The sequence below is a fragment of the Neodiprion fabricii genome, chromosome 2, assembly GCF_021155785.1.
Source record: "Neodiprion fabricii isolate iyNeoFabr1 chromosome 2, iyNeoFabr1.1, whole genome shotgun sequence".
Taxonomy (NCBI): domain Eukaryota; kingdom Metazoa; phylum Arthropoda; class Insecta; order Hymenoptera; family Diprionidae; genus Neodiprion; species Neodiprion fabricii.
The window spans coordinates 33,085,737-33,100,904 of record NC_060240.1 but is presented as its reverse complement, the minus strand read 5'-3'; the positions used below and the strand labels follow the sequence as shown (position 1 = coordinate 33,100,904).

General features: G+C 35.4%; 3 protein-coding genes across 15 annotated transcripts; 2 read left to right on the top strand and 1 right to left on the bottom strand.

Moving 5' to 3' along the window:
- Positions 1-11: 11 nt before the first annotated feature.
- On the top strand, positions 12-6,652 carry LOC124176253 (probable phosphorylase b kinase regulatory subunit beta). 12 transcript variants are annotated; one of them, XM_046557271.1, is made up of 21 exons: positions 12-138; positions 365-431; positions 502-620; positions 895-1,030; positions 1,120-1,327; positions 1,418-1,774; positions 1,863-2,060; positions 2,134-2,272; positions 2,380-2,660; positions 2,896-2,910; positions 3,509-3,739; positions 3,826-4,013; positions 4,185-4,300; positions 4,391-4,533; positions 4,591-4,723; positions 4,913-5,055; positions 5,132-5,334; positions 5,416-5,553; positions 5,629-5,869; positions 5,939-6,046; positions 6,124-6,652. In XM_046557271.1, exons 2-21 carry the CDS (start codon positions 394-396, stop codon positions 6,298-6,300), a joined length of 3,312 nt encoding a protein of 1,103 aa, XP_046413227.1. In that variant the 5' UTR covers positions 12-138; positions 365-393; the 3' UTR covers positions 6,301-6,652. The 12 variants fall into 12 exon arrangements, with proteins under 12 accessions (XP_046413227.1, XP_046413226.1, XP_046413224.1 ...); XM_046557270.1 differs by lacking the exon at positions 12-138 and adding an exon at positions 154-203; XM_046557268.1 differs by lacking the exon at positions 12-138 and adding an exon at positions 159-222.
- On the bottom strand, positions 2,280-9,513 carry LOC124176254 (pre-mRNA-splicing factor CWC25 homolog). Of its 2 annotated transcripts, XM_046557281.1 has the most exons (7): positions 9,314-9,513; positions 8,816-9,155; positions 8,115-8,275; positions 7,382-8,041; positions 7,011-7,273; positions 6,762-6,910; positions 2,280-2,290 (listed from the first exon to the last, which is right to left on the bottom strand). In XM_046557281.1, exons 1-6 carry the CDS (start codon positions 9,329-9,331, stop codon positions 6,796-6,798), a joined length of 1,557 nt encoding a protein of 518 aa, XP_046413237.1. In that variant the 5' UTR covers positions 9,332-9,513; the 3' UTR covers positions 2,280-2,290; positions 6,762-6,795. The 2 variants fall into 2 exon arrangements, with proteins under 2 accessions (XP_046413237.1, XP_046413236.1); XM_046557280.1 differs by lacking the exon at positions 2,280-2,290 and having other exon boundaries at positions 6,724-6,910.
- A 164-nt stretch (positions 9,514-9,677) lies between these two features.
- On the top strand, positions 9,678-13,576 carry LOC124176256 (dnaJ homolog subfamily A member 2-like). The gene is made up of 7 exons (XM_046557285.1): positions 9,678-9,845; positions 10,553-10,778; positions 10,904-10,979; positions 11,054-11,134; positions 11,311-11,570; positions 11,683-12,026; positions 12,177-13,576. Exons 1-7 carry the CDS (start codon positions 9,777-9,779, stop codon positions 12,357-12,359), a joined length of 1,239 nt encoding a protein of 412 aa, XP_046413241.1. The 5' UTR covers positions 9,678-9,776; the 3' UTR covers positions 12,360-13,576.
- The last annotated feature ends 1,592 nt before the right edge of the window (positions 13,577-15,168 follow it).

Sequence of the window (15,168 nt, the reverse complement as noted above, 5' to 3'; positions counted from 1 at the left end):
AGTAGGCTTTGATTAAGGCTTCGATGCTCCACCTACATAGAGAAACAAACTTGCCTTATACATCTCTTCGCGAGAAACCTACTCCACTCCAAAGATAGATCATTTCAGTTTCAACACGTTGAAACGTCTGTGTTTTAGGTACTTTATGTTCAGCTTATTCAAATGTCACCTTGAATTTTTTTAGTTGTGAAGAAGTGTTTAAGGTTAGGTTTACTAATAAATGTAAATACCACCCAGCCCAGCAAAACAGATTCTCTGTAAACTTCTAATATGCCAAGTTTTATCTGCTCATCAAAGTATTACTGTGTAGTTAAAAATCAAACAATTATAGACAACTTATATCCTATTTCTTTTTTTTTTACAGGTTATGTTTTGATCATCGATATTTAAACCATGGCACAAATACTCACATCACCGTTAAGTACTCATAAGTGGGTACTTGAGATTGCATTTTCAAATAAAAATTTTATCAATAATTACTGTGCCATTTTTTATTTGCAGAGCTCCATTTCTAAAGGACAACCGTCAGTGCAGCTTAAGTGATTTAGATGTCGACATGTTTTTGAAAATATCTAACTACGAGGATACTGTCCGCCAACTAGATATATATTATGGCATAGGTAAGACATAACGGAATGGCTACTTGCACTATTTCACTTAGTCAAGGGCATAACGATACCTTCTCATTTTGTACAATGGTTACATTCAATTTAATTGACAGTGTGAGTTGTCATAGTCCATAAATCCTGACTTTTTCGTAATACTTCAGAAGACGTTAGAGGCATTGTGCTACTATTGTTCTAAATTTCCATCTGAATATGTACCTTTTGTAAAGCATTGTAAATCATAATGTGCTAAAAAAAATTTCACATAATTTTAACCACTTGTTGACAGTAAAAAGACAGTTATTGAGACATCAAAGCTGCATCACAGGCCTTTTTCCTCAAATTTCAAGTGACAAAGTTGTTGGCAGCGTTAGGGAAAGTATTTACTGTGCAGCAGCAATCTGGAGCTTGTATCAAGCCTACAGGTTCGTGTTGTCACTTAGTTAGTTATTAGTTTCCCAACGTCAACAATCTCTGGAAGCACATGTTATTGGGGATGTTCTTTTATATATAGACGAATAGATGATGACAGAGGAAAATCTTACGAGCTTGGGCAGTCAGCCATAAAGTGTATGCGAGGTATACTTGAATGCTGGATAAAGCAGTCATCAAGAATCGAATTGTTCAAGCGCAATCAGTGCAACTTATTTGCTCTGCATTGTAAATTTCATTTAGTTACAGGCGATGAAATATTTCCAGATACAGATTATCACCATTTACAGGTATACTGTGTACTGGCTAAAATTAATTTGCTCGAGCTTCTACAACTACACCTTATAGTTTGATATTTATATTTTCTTGTACCATTACAGATCGATGTTGTTTCTCTTTACCTGATTTTTCTGGTTCAAATGATATCATCGGGCTTGCAAATAATATATACGCAGGACGAAGTAGCTTTTGTACAGAACTTGGTATACTATGTTGAGCGAGCCTATCGCACACCAGATTTTGGTATTTGGGAACGGGGTAGCCGTTACAATGACGGAACACCTGAGATACATGCCAGTTCCATTGGTATGGCTAAAAGCGCACTGGAAGCCATAAATGGATGCAATTTGTTTGGAGAAAAAGGAGCATCCTGGTCCGTTATATATGTCGACATCGATGCTCATAATAGGAACCGCAGCATTTTTGAAACAATGCTCCCAAGAGAATCTAGTTCAAAGGTAACAAGTGTTCAATTAGTGTGTAAGAACATTTGGACAAAAAAATTACTTTTTCAAAGGATTTTTTAGAACCGAATCTTGATTTTAGAGTGTCGATGCTGCCTTGCTTCCTACTATTTCGTTTCCAGCATTTGCAACTCATGAAGAAAATTTATACAATGAAACTAAGGCAAATATAATACGCAGACTGCAAGGCAATTATGGTTTCAAACGATTTGGTAGGGATGGGTATAAGACTGTGCTTGAAGAATCACATCGTCGGTACTATAAGCAAGGACAAATTAAGGTTTGGATCCGATATAATTTATTAGTTACATACATTTTATGATAAATGTATGCAAGTTGAAACTTTTCCACAGGAATTTGACAACATCGAGTGTGAGTGGCCATTATTTTATATTTTCATGATCATTGATGGCGTATTCAAAACTCTTCCAGAGCAAGTTGAAGAGTATCAAAACCTGTTGAAATTGAGGCTTCATAAAGACGTTAATGGAGGTAAGCCCTTCCCATCTCCTTTCCAGTGATTTTGCTAATGAGAATTTTTTCACGCTTCTCTCTCGATTTCAAACATTTTTATGACTCGTACGATCTAACATTCACAGATCCTGTGATACCCATGTATTACTTTGTCCCTGAAGAAAATATTGAAGTAGAAAAAGCACAGCCAGGCAGTGCACTGCGAATGTCCAGCATCGAAGGTAGTGGGCAGAAATCAACTGGTGAAGCAGAGAATGGAACCCTTTACTTGTGGAATCAAGCTATGTTCGTAATTGCACAGTTGTTAACAGCTGGTTTGTTGCACATTAATGAGTTGGATCCAATTCGACGTTATCTTCCGTCTTACAATAGGCCACGTAGAGCGGGTAGATACTCTGCGTTTCAGGTAGGCTTTACGAATATTTATCAATGATTTCATTTTTACAGTACAAAAATTTTTATCAAGAAATTTTTTGGATTTGATCGATGAATTGCAATACTTATACTTAAATTTGAACATACTAAAACTTGAAATAAATAGAAAACATGGCATCATACAATGAATATTTGTTGTTGTGAGCTTTATTTTGAGATAATTAATACATCTAAAGCTAATCCTATTCTTCTTACGTTTCATTCAGGCAAAGCCCAGCATTGTAAGTAATTACTATATATGCCTGCAGTAGTGTAGCTTTGTATGTCACTGTCGATTTGATCGAAGTTTACCGAGAATTTATTTATCCTTTAATTCAATTGTAAACTCAGACGTTTTGTGACAGGCTTAATAACAGTAGACTTTCATTTATTTATATTTTTTTATTCTTCTCATATTCTAATTGACGATCGATAGAAAAATCTATTTTTTTGTTCATTAATCATTTATTTTAAGCTCATTTTTGATTATTACCACTATCTACTCGTTCTCGGCATGTTTCTTCTACACTAATCTACACTGCAAAATTTCCGTTGCTGCCATCCAATACAGCTGTAAAAACAAGAATTATAATTATTCAGAAAGTCAGTTGAATCTGCGAACTTTTACAGTGAGAAATTTCTGATCTCTTATTGCAATTAGTGGTTGAATCTATACTGATTTTTGTATTAAGAGCTTCTGAAATGTGTTAATATGTACGGAAGCAAATGCACTGCGACATTACATTTCTCGTAGTTGATTAATGCACGATTTAACCTTTTCCGCCATTGAACCTACAAGTTACTGCAATTTCTTTCTATAATCTATAGTAACTCTTCTAGGGGACGCACACAGATCTGGTTGTACAGATAGTTTTAATCGCAGAGTCCATGAGGCTGCAGGCTATGATGGCTACATATGGTATTCAAACACAGACACCTCATGAAGTAGAACCTGTACAAATCTGGTCATCCACTCAATTGGTTAAAGTCTATGAACAACTTGGAGTCAATAAGAAATTAGATCTGCGTGGTCGACCTGCGAGGCCGGTTGGTTCCCTAGGCACTAGTAAGGTATATTAAATTACCGATGTTTTTTGTAATCGGATTGAAAACCAACTTGTGATTTTTTTTTCATTACTTGCCAATTTTCTGGCCAGGTGTACAGAGTTTGCGGTATGACGGTCTTATGCTATCCCTTGATATTCGAAGTTTCTGAATTTTATTTATATCGGGATATGGCACTACTGATTGATGACATCAAAACGGAGCTGCAATTTGTTGGCAGATATTGGAGACTCTCTGGCCGGCCTACCGTCTGTCTTCTTATAAGAGAAGAACACATGCGGTACTGACATAATAAATTTTATGCAATTTGAAAGTCGATAATATGTGTTGAAATTAACACTGACCTAATTATACAGCTAATCAATTTTTTATTGAGAAGTACAGAACAAAAATATACATAGTTTCCAAGAGGATCTGCATAAAATATTATTCTTGTTAATTATGATTCTAGTGACCCACAATTTAAACAAATGTTGGATTTATTTGCAATGTTGAAAAAAGGATACTGCGATGGAACTAAAGTAAGAATTGGACGCCTGCAAAATCTGATCTCGTCTTCATGCATTGGTAACTAATTTCCTTGATACGATATAAGAATACTACATAGTAGACTACATAGACTGCATTAATACATTTCAATATTTTATCTATTTGTAGAGCATTTAGACTTCATGGATACCATGGACACTGATCTATCGCTTACGCAATTCCGACAACTAGAACATGACTACATTGGATATCAGAGTTTGACAGATGTACCCCGGGCACTGTCGTATTCTGAAGAATTAAAAGAATATTCCGTGAGTAAAAATACTTCATTTATTGAGAACATTTATTCCAACACAATCATGTTTTAGAAATACATGAAAGAGCCATTATGCAACATATTAGACGAAATTCGAAATACAGATGGACTGTATGCTAAATGTCAGCTTTATGGCATCTTGTTGAAACGTGAAGGCATTGACTACAAATGTAATGGACTGACAGGTACGATTGTCTTCATATTTCAATAGATTTACTTGAATCTTATCATCTGTGCGTTTTGTGTATTCATCAATGCTGTTGGATGTCTAGAAAGACAACTAATTTTCAATGTATTATCACAATTGAAAACTAACAATATGATGGAACTGAATAATTTTCAGTTCAACCACAAATACATTACCATCGTTTTAGTGGGTGATCACCTCAGGGGTTTGTATCAGCAGGCTGGTGGCCTCAGATATTGGATGGCAATCCGTTACTGTAGTAGTATGCTGCATCACACTGTCGACAGTATTAGTCCGTTTATCACAGGCGTCCTTGTCAATGGAAAACAGGTAAAATCAGATCAATCGGATAAATTCATAAATGATGGTAATTTACTAATTTAATCGGTTTATTTATAAATTTCAGATAACAGTTGGTGTGGTAGGTCAAGAAGAAACTGTGTTCGATAAACCAATGACTCCTGCTGAGATCCAGTCCGTTATGTATTCTACGATTCAACCTCATGACATAATTCAAGCTGTCCTTCAACAGGAGGTTCTACTTTATTGCGGTAGACTTATCGGCACCAATCCAGAAATGTTTAAAGGCATTCTTAAAATACGTGTTGGGTAAAGTACAACATTTGAATATGACACTTGAAGTAGTTGACCGAAAATATAGCTAACAGATATCAAATTTAAAATATATAGTTGGGTGCTAGAAGCTGTCAAACTCTATGTGCAAATGTTTGGAAAGAACCCAAAACCCATTGAGAACTATAGCCCCTACGAAGTTAGACGATTCTTGATGAAAGTGCTGACCATCAAGGATTGGGCAGTTACACAGAAGTAAGTTCAGATTTGTTTAGAAACAGTTAATTATTTTGTGCCATGCATTATTGCGTATTGCACATTTTATTTCAGTTTGAGCATATTAGGTAGAAGGAAGATTGAAGGATGCCTGTGTAGAGTGCCTGCAAACTTTTACAACCAGGTATGGGAAGTTCTGGTTCGTTGTCCTTTTGGGATTACTGTCAATGGGCGAGATTTGGCCCAAAAGCCAACATTATTTAATATGACGCGATCGGAGCTCACATTTGCACTCCTAGTTGAATCTATTCTCAATCATATTCCATTACCGGAATATCGCCAGCTGGTCGTTGAGGTAGGTATTTTTATTCACAATCAAAGATTAATTAAAGTGAGCATTCTATATTGTTCATATTTCTTACAGCTTTTGACTATTGTGTCAACGATACTATTGCGAAACCCTGAGCTCAAATTTCAGAAACAATTAGATCTGAACAAGCTTGTTGAAGATGCATTCATCATGTACTGTAAGGTGTGTAAGGTCAATTATGCGTTAAAAAATCCAATTTTGGAAATTTTTTCATATTCCCCTCAAATGTCTGATTTCAGGACCAGAATATAGATAAGAGCAAAGACATGACTCCGTTATTTTCTGCACATTTCACAATTACAACAGGATACCTTGCTCGGGCAGTAGTCAATGATGTCCTCATTGGTGGATGCTTTTCCACTGCTCTAAACGTACAGGACAGTGTTGAAGCTGATGAAATGTGTAAGATTACATAACTTTAAAAAGTTAAGCTCGTGTCCTTGTAGTTACTGTACTGCATGTACCAAATAACGTGTATATAATATTGAGTTATATCACAAGTGTTGGAATTGTTGACAGATTAGCACTGAAGTCGAATAAAATAAGACATATTTCTCCTCATTCAAGTTTCAGCCTTTATAGCTTCTATACAAATATGCTATTGATGAAAACTTAACTTTGAAAATTTAGTTGAAAAAAAATAACTTTATGAATTTGGACTTTCTGATAAATTTAGCAAATGCAACCATATATTGTGCTATACAATTGTATTAAAATTTCAATACATGTAGAATGAAACGATGATTTAAATGCACAAATTAAAAATAACTACTCTCTTAATATTAAGAAACATCTCAGTATAAAAATATAGGTTATTGCTTAACTAAGTAGACATGTAATTGAATCATAATCATTTATTTACATAATTTATAATAACCTTTACGTATTCATAGAAGATATTTTGCAATGGATTATCTTTTCGCAAAGTTTGTGTCCATTGCTCGTCTTGACCTCTGGATATTATTCATATTGGCTTTGATCCTTGATTCGACGGTTCCTACCTCAGCCGCAACAGCTAATTGTTTTCTGAAATCACGAAAATCCAAGATGCACATCAGATGAATTACATCAGCAGAGAGTACCAATATATTCGATAGGTAAAGCATTCTGGGTTCATTTAACTCACCTGATGAATTCTTTGTTGTAAGTTTTATCACTAATTTCCCGTTTTTCCTCATCACGATACCTCTTCACATTTTGTTCTCGTTCCTTATCTCTCCATGACGCATTGACCATCATTTCTTGTCTTCGTCTCTCCTTTTCATCTTCTGTCAGCTTTTCTCGCTTAGGTGGTACCCAGCATTTCTCTGCCACTTTTTTTTCATGCGGTTTCACCGTATCTAAATGATTAGACTTTCCAGATGGTACAATTTTAGTTCCGTCAGACCTCTGAAATTTAAGATATTAGTTTCTTAACATATGATTCAAGGGGAAACTTCAAATTTTCACTTGAGTAACGGATCAGATATACCTGAAGCACAAAAATCTTCTACTTACTATCAGACCGTAATTTCCTCTTGATTTCATGTGGTGTTCTTCTTCGTCATTACTGCTATATTCAGGACTGTGTAATCTTTTTGTTTCTGACCTTAAAGACTTGCTGGATTTCCTACCAAAGTCATTTGAATTTCGACGTCGTTTGGTTTGGTGTCTATTTTTTTGGAATCCTTCAGTGTCGTTAACACTACCGGTTCTTTTGTGCTTGTCCTTAGACCCTGAGGCCTCTTCCTCGTGACTGTAACTATTATTTTTATATCTCCTTCGATCCACTCGCTCATGTCCTCTTTCAATATCATAGCTAGTGACTCTCGACTTATGGCTGCGTTTTTTAAATTCATTTTCATCAATGCTAGGCTGTTTCTTCCACGATTTATCTTTTGAGTTTGTTTTTCTTTCTATTTCTTCATCCTCACTGGTTTCTTGAGAATCGCTCGACTTTTTACTCTCCTTTTTCTTCTTTTGTTTTTGCAGCTTTTTCACGGACATTAGTAGGTCTTTTTCATTTATTTTATTTTTAAGCTTATTATACTTTGCAGCTAATAAATTGTCCAAGTCTTTATCACTGTCGCTACCATCAGAATCATGCTTACTTTGCTTCTTGCTTTTCCTTTTTTTATGCTTTTTTTCAGCCTTACTTTTTGTTGCTTGCTCTTCCAACTGTATACAAAATACAAATGATATGTTGCCCAAAATTGCTGTACTACTATATTGATTTAATTGAACAACTCACTAGCTGTTTAAGCTGCTTCAGTTTAACAGGATTTTTCAACAACTGACTCCGACTTTCCATCTCTTTTTTTTTTATAGCATACAATGGATCTTCTTGTAATTTTCTGGCTAAATCCACTTGTTCATTGCCCGAAAAGAATCTTAGTGATGGTGGTATGCATTCTGCAGAGGAAAAACAAGTGAAAGATAACCACAATAGCAAATTTTCTATATAGACAAAGCACTTAGCGAAAATGCTATAGTTGAACCTCGATTCTGCAGACTTTCCGCCCCTATCACACGAGAAAGAATCTGCGGTAGCACCAGAATTGGTTCTCTAAATTGTCTGTAGAATTGAGGTCCGACTGTATTTAGATGATTAAGCAACCCTATTTGAATTATCCAAAGAGATATACAATTGGAGTAGAATTATGCTACGCAAAAATTTACTGGGCACGGTGTTAGTAGTTGATCCAATCCTTCATGGTTTTAGATATTCCAAACCAGATAACATCGTTAACAGATGTTACTGTTGTGGTATTTGGAAAACTACAATAACTTATGGACTGAACTCTTTCTGATATAATCCACACTAGTCCTGGGGGACTTTATTCCAAACTGAAATTCTTTCCGCGACTCGAATAGAGTTACAGTGTTATGTGTGGGTTCACTGAGAACTACAAACGGCTCATTTCTTTAATTATTTGAACCTTGGCAATTTACCATATTCTACATGATTTTTGGGTGCACGATTTTGCTCCGCTTCTTTCTCAGCCTGAGCCATCTGTTCAAATGGTTTATCGATAGCGCGTCCTAACAGATAATCTTCCCGATTTAACATTTGATTAGGCCCCTGATACATCCAGTCTAATTTTTTATCCTCTTTTTTCTCAATTACGCCTTGATCCATGGCATACTTTGTCATATCTTCTCGATCTTTCTCCATCTCAATCTCACGCTTTAACTCCGCTATTCTTTTCTTTTCCTGGCTGTTCTGCTGCTCCGCTTTCCACACCTTTTCCATATTTTTCATTGTAGAAGGATGCCATGATTTCTTCAAATTCTACATAATTACATAGTCAAACACGTTATTATAAGAAATTTTATGTTTATATTATGAAACCTGGATTATGGAAAAAAACAATGCAAGAAATTCGGAGTAATCAAGGTAGGAAAAAAATTATTATATTGTAGGTTATTACATTTTATTCAACTACTTACAAGGTCTCCGCCTCCCATCTTTGAAAATCGGTGGTAAATTCGGAGCTTTCTTACTGTTCTTCGAATGCCTCACAATTTCCACGCAGCAGATTATGAACTTATGTCAATAATACTGACACAACTGAACATTTACTCACAAATAATCGTTGAGAAGATATTAAAACCACAAAGTAGTAATATGGAAAACCACAGGAAAATTACTAGGATCCTTTGCCTACTGCGTAGAAACGGAAAAAAATGGAACTATTCAAGTTAGATAGAAAAACCTTTTGTAGTCTAAAATACTTAGATAGAGTTAGTTGACGTCCAACCTGGTAGTCAAGGGCCATGTTTTGTATCCTGAGTTCGGTATCTCAGGTACGTCTGATTACCCAACGACTAGAGGATTTTGGCTTGTGCTCCGCCACGCCAAAGTCGGGGCCTTTTATAATTTCTCTGGGATTATTCGATTTTTCATCGCATAATGGCAGATAATAAACTTTACGAAGTACTCCGAGTACCACGAACTGCCGGCGACGCAGAAATCAAAAAGGTAACTGCATCATTCCGACAGGAATTTGCAAAAATATTACCGCATTATCTTCTCGAGGTCAAACCTTGTTCCCTATTCTTCAACAGATAATTAGCACTCCACGATGTGCAACTTGACTTTTGACTAATCATTCTTTCGTTATTAACGGTTTTCATTACATAACATTGTGAATCACTTCAATTTCTCTACTTATTTCGATTAAAATTATTAACGTTTTTGTTCTTGAGTTGCATACTCGTTTTTCTGTGCCTGTTCCTGACAAAGAAACAATAAATTTTATTCTATGGGTTCTTAGAATTTTTCCGCATTTTACCGTTACCTTTAGTGTCCCTCTCCACCAATGAAATAGTTCAATAGCCACTACCATTACCTATGTTTTTCATCAACTCTCAATTCTGCAGTGTAAAACCTTATTTTTATGTTTAATTAAATCATTTTCATTATTATTACTATCATTATTTGTATGGCTATTAATGTTTAGCAATTTGAATGAATAAATCACTTCGATATGGAAGCTGAGCTGCGCAGATAATAAATTCATCTTTATTGCTACTTCAAACAGACAAAGTATTGCAAATAATTTCACTGTACCTTCAACTATTTTTAAGTCTTCTTTGTAATTTTTATCCCTATGTCATAATTAAACATTAAATTTCACTAGGTGATAATATGTCACAAGATAGCCGTTACATTTGGAAAATTATCAGTCCTATAGAAAACTTGCAAAGGAGTTTCATCCCGACAAAAATCCGGAAGCTGGTGATAAATTTAAAGAAATTTCATTTGCTTATGAAGTCTTATCCGACCCTAAGAAACGCCAAATTTATGATAAACATGGAATAAAAGGTGTACAAGAAGGAGCCAGTGATGGATTTCCCTCAGATGACATATTTTCCCAGCTTTTTGGTGGCGGAGCCAGTGGTTTGTTCGGTGGTAAGTTTCTTCAATTTTGGACAATTTTTTAACCAACATTTACATGCTAAATTATTTAATCAAATGATTTCCCTTGTCTTTTTTGTGTCATTTTTTGATTCAATTTATACTGGATTTTTTTTAAGGACTGGGAGGTTTCGGCGGTGGTATGGGTGGCAGGCGAAAATCCCGTCGTGGTGAAGACACTGTTCATCCGCTCAAGTGAGTGTCTGAGAATAAATAATGACTAATGAAGCTTTATTCAAATGATCCTTAATCTACATGTTTACTTGCAGGGTAACTCTGGAAGACATGTACAATGGAAAAACTGCAAAGCTGCAGCTCAGCAAAAATGTGCTCTGTGCTGCTTGTGCTGGGTAACAATTCATTTCACACTTTCTTTAAAAATATTTTAGCATAATAATGTGTTATTTTCTACCTGATTTTAATTTTCATCATGACTAGAGAAAGTCTGATTGCATTTGAGAATATCTTTGGTAGAAAAATTTCTTTCCAGAATTAATATACATACTTATCTAATATGTATTGTTAGGATTGGTGGAGCTGAAGGTGCTGTAACCACATGCAAGCAATGCCGTGGGTATGGTTACAAAGTTTCATACAGGCAGTTGGCACCAGGTATGGCGCAGCAGATTCAAGAGAAATGCACTCATTGTCAAACTACTGGTGAAATAATCAATGAGAAAGATAGATGTACAACATGTGAAGGCAAAAAAGTTGTCAATCAAACTAAAATCTTAGAAGTCCACGTTGACAAAGGAATGCGGGAGTCGCAGAAAATTCTCTTCAGAGGTAAAATTTTATGTAGATATTAGTTGAAATATGACCGAAATTTCTGAATAATGAACAAAATTGTCATAAATTTTTATGATCATGCAAAATATGATGTATTAATGTAATTTAGGCGAAGGGGATCAAATGCCAGAAGTACAGCCTGGCGATGTTGTTATTGTATTGCAACAGAAACCTCATCCAACCTTTGAAAGATCTGGGGATGATTTGATTATGACTAAAAGCATCGGACTAGCTGAAGCTCTCTGTGGAGCAAGTTTTGTAGTGCGTCATTTAGATGGACGAAATTTGCTCATTAAACATCCTGCTGGTCATGTGATTCGTCCTGGTGATGTGAAAGGAGTTGTCGGTGAAGGGATGCCACAGTACAGGAATCCTTTCGAAAAAGGGAATCTTTACATAAATTTTGAAGTAACTTTCCCTAAAAATCACTTTTGTTCCGAAAAAGTGCTCATGGTGAGTTTTAACTTTTTTTACCTTTATCTGAACGAACCATTAGCTATTCAATTTACTTTCTAATTCTGCCAGATTTTCTATCATAAAATTTGCACGTATGAAATGAGCATGTTCCTCTACCATTGGTCAACGTTACTATTTTATAAACAGGATTTAAAAACAACGCTTGGACCAAACATTCCACCCACCGTGGTGCCGCGTGATGCCGAGGAAGTGGATCTGCAAGAATATGATCCAACACATCGTGATTCGTCAGGACGATCGGCAGAAGCGTACGCGTCAGACGAAGATGAGATGCATCAACATTCCGGCGTGCAATGTGCACATCAATAAAATTTATAACTAATTATCTCCACCAGTTCTTAAAGAATAATAAAATGATTGAGTAGCTAATCACTCGACAAGTAACAAGTCGTCAACAAAGAGGGTGGTCACCAAAGTCCTTGGACATTTTTAATACCGTCAAGTATCGTTCATTTAAAGAGGAGTAATTAAATGGTTGAGAATTAGTACAATTTACAATCCTAAATCAACGAAAAGACAAAAATGTCATAAATTGTCTATACCGTTGATTGCCACCCGTGAATAAGCAATTTCTCTGGTTTTTAAAATGTGATTGCCACACATAGATGTTTTATCTGCCTGCAATTTTATCTATTTTAGTTTTATGTTTTACATCTCATTTTTCTATCATCTTGATAACAACATGACTCGCAAAATTGTTCGTCATCTGTACCTTCAATGAATACTTTTCTTAAAAAAATGATATTAAACTTATAAACTACAACTACATCAACCAAAGCCGGAAATTGCAGTAAGCATAGCATCAGTAAAAGTATTCCGTCATGTACTGAAGTAGGTTGCAAGAGGCTTGATTCACAAATTTTCGATTTTTTTCTTATCAGAATATATTGATCACTTGCCACGAAGGCCATGCGCGATTTAAGTCGTCAATGTACAGAACAAGTGTTGATTTATTTTTTTATTTTTATTTAATTATTTGTTTCAGTGATATTTTAATTACTACAGTGACAAGTTTGTAATACAACCATTATAATGAATAATAATTGAATCATAATGCCAGAAATGAAGTGAAAAAAAACTTGCATGTGTTATTCAAATTCAATATACGACAACTTTCAAGGATGTAAGGAAGTGACAAACAAAAAAGAAAATCGCGAACGAAGTTCCAGAAGAACGAATTTGTATCATTCGAAAAATTCCCGACGTAGAAAATTATTTTATGTAATTGAATTGATCGAGGAAGTAAGAGTGAGAGAATGAGAGACTAGATAATTGCAAAATGGATGAATCGAGTATAAATATTGTGCAGTATGGTGAAAAAAATCGAGTACACTAGTTTTTCAGTAAATAGTCACATTTCACTCTGTACGCAGCACTCGTACACAAATAATTATCACATGTATCCATGTACATCATGTGTCTATAATGTAGATTAACCGTCGTCCTAATCGGCTTGGGCCGACATATTTATCAATTATTAGCATCAACTGCAGCCGTTTCAATAAAACGTATGCCTTGATCATCAAGTGATGCACCTTGTTCATCTCTTTTCCAGCACGCGCAAGGTGCGAATAGTTATTCAGAAAAATATTCCCCATTATACCAGCTAAGTGGATAAAATTATTTCGTGATTTAAAGGAATTTGCCTACCGGTTTGCGTTTCACTCACTCTGCTTATATAACTTCGTTAATATTTACTTGTTCGCTAATGAATTAAACAACCAGTAAGTTGGAGAATAATGGATGAAGTCAAATAAATATTATTCTTTAATATTTGTACCAAAAGTATTGGTAATAATCCGCTTAATGGTGGAAATCCCGCAGTCAGAAGATATTAAAGAAATTTCCGTTTCGTATACATCAATATCCCAGGAATATACCTTGTTCGAAGTCTATGCTATTGAATCCGCATCCGACTAAGGGACATGCATACTTCTTTTTTCCATTGAATCATTTTGTTACTTCATCGCTCTTTCAATCAGAGCACAGCCGCAAATAGGGACATGAATGTATGTCATACATCTTATATTATTCTTCTGCAACTATCTGAAAGGTTATACACCTGTGGAATTTTTACTTGGCTTCAGTAAGAATTCTGCTAGGTTTGTTGTAATAATCCTGATATTACTGCAGAACAAATCGTTCGTGAATCCAGTTAGTTAATCCTGCACACGTTACAGACGTAGTTAAAATCAATACTTGCAGTAGTAATATCAATTTACGGGAAAAAGAATTCCGACTATTCGTATCTGTATAAGGTAGATCAGTTCAATATAATTTGCTTGTATTTCTTTATTTTTGCAACAAAATATGATGTCAAAACTTATAAGTTTCGTGACAGTATAAACGTTTCTCTTTCACAGGTTTGATATAGATAGACGTATTTCAGCATGGCTGATGTCACACAGTACCTTTTTCAATCTGCTGATACTTTGCTTTATCGACTTTGTTTTTAACGAAAAGGGAAACACGTGACCAGATCATTTTCCTCCTAAACTATTAAAATATAAATAACCAAAACTCAACGAAACTTCCCTATTAGAGGATTTTTTCAACCTGTAAGCACTCGGATAGATATACGCGTTGTGTATATACGGCATCGGAATCTCAGGCAATCAGGTAAAACTTTTTTCCATATTAGATAGAAAGTGTGAGCGTAATTCATTGCTCGTGATCAGTTAGGGGATCGTTTCTCTGTACTCTGAAGAGTTTGGGAATGTGTAATAGCGGTGTTGTACAAAGTAGAATACACTACATAGTTGACTCTGCGGTGTAAGTCTGACTTTGCACGATGGCCAATGCGTGTCCCTGGAATACTTCGGCGACGGACGTGCACGAAGATAACGGGTATCGAGCTAGGCTGTAGACGTAGGTACTTATTAGCCTTACGATAATCTTGTATACATTTATATGTAATACAGCGAAAGATACTTCTGATTTATAAATCACGTATTATAGGCGTATATGTATAAGTATTGCAATGTAAGATTGTACTGCCGCAATCGGCGTTCAAGAGAATATGAATCGGTCTGATTACATTTTGGCGAAAAATAATTATTTGGTAATTTTCGAAGACGGGAGAGCGTGCGTGCATGCAGCATATGTCGAATAATTATGG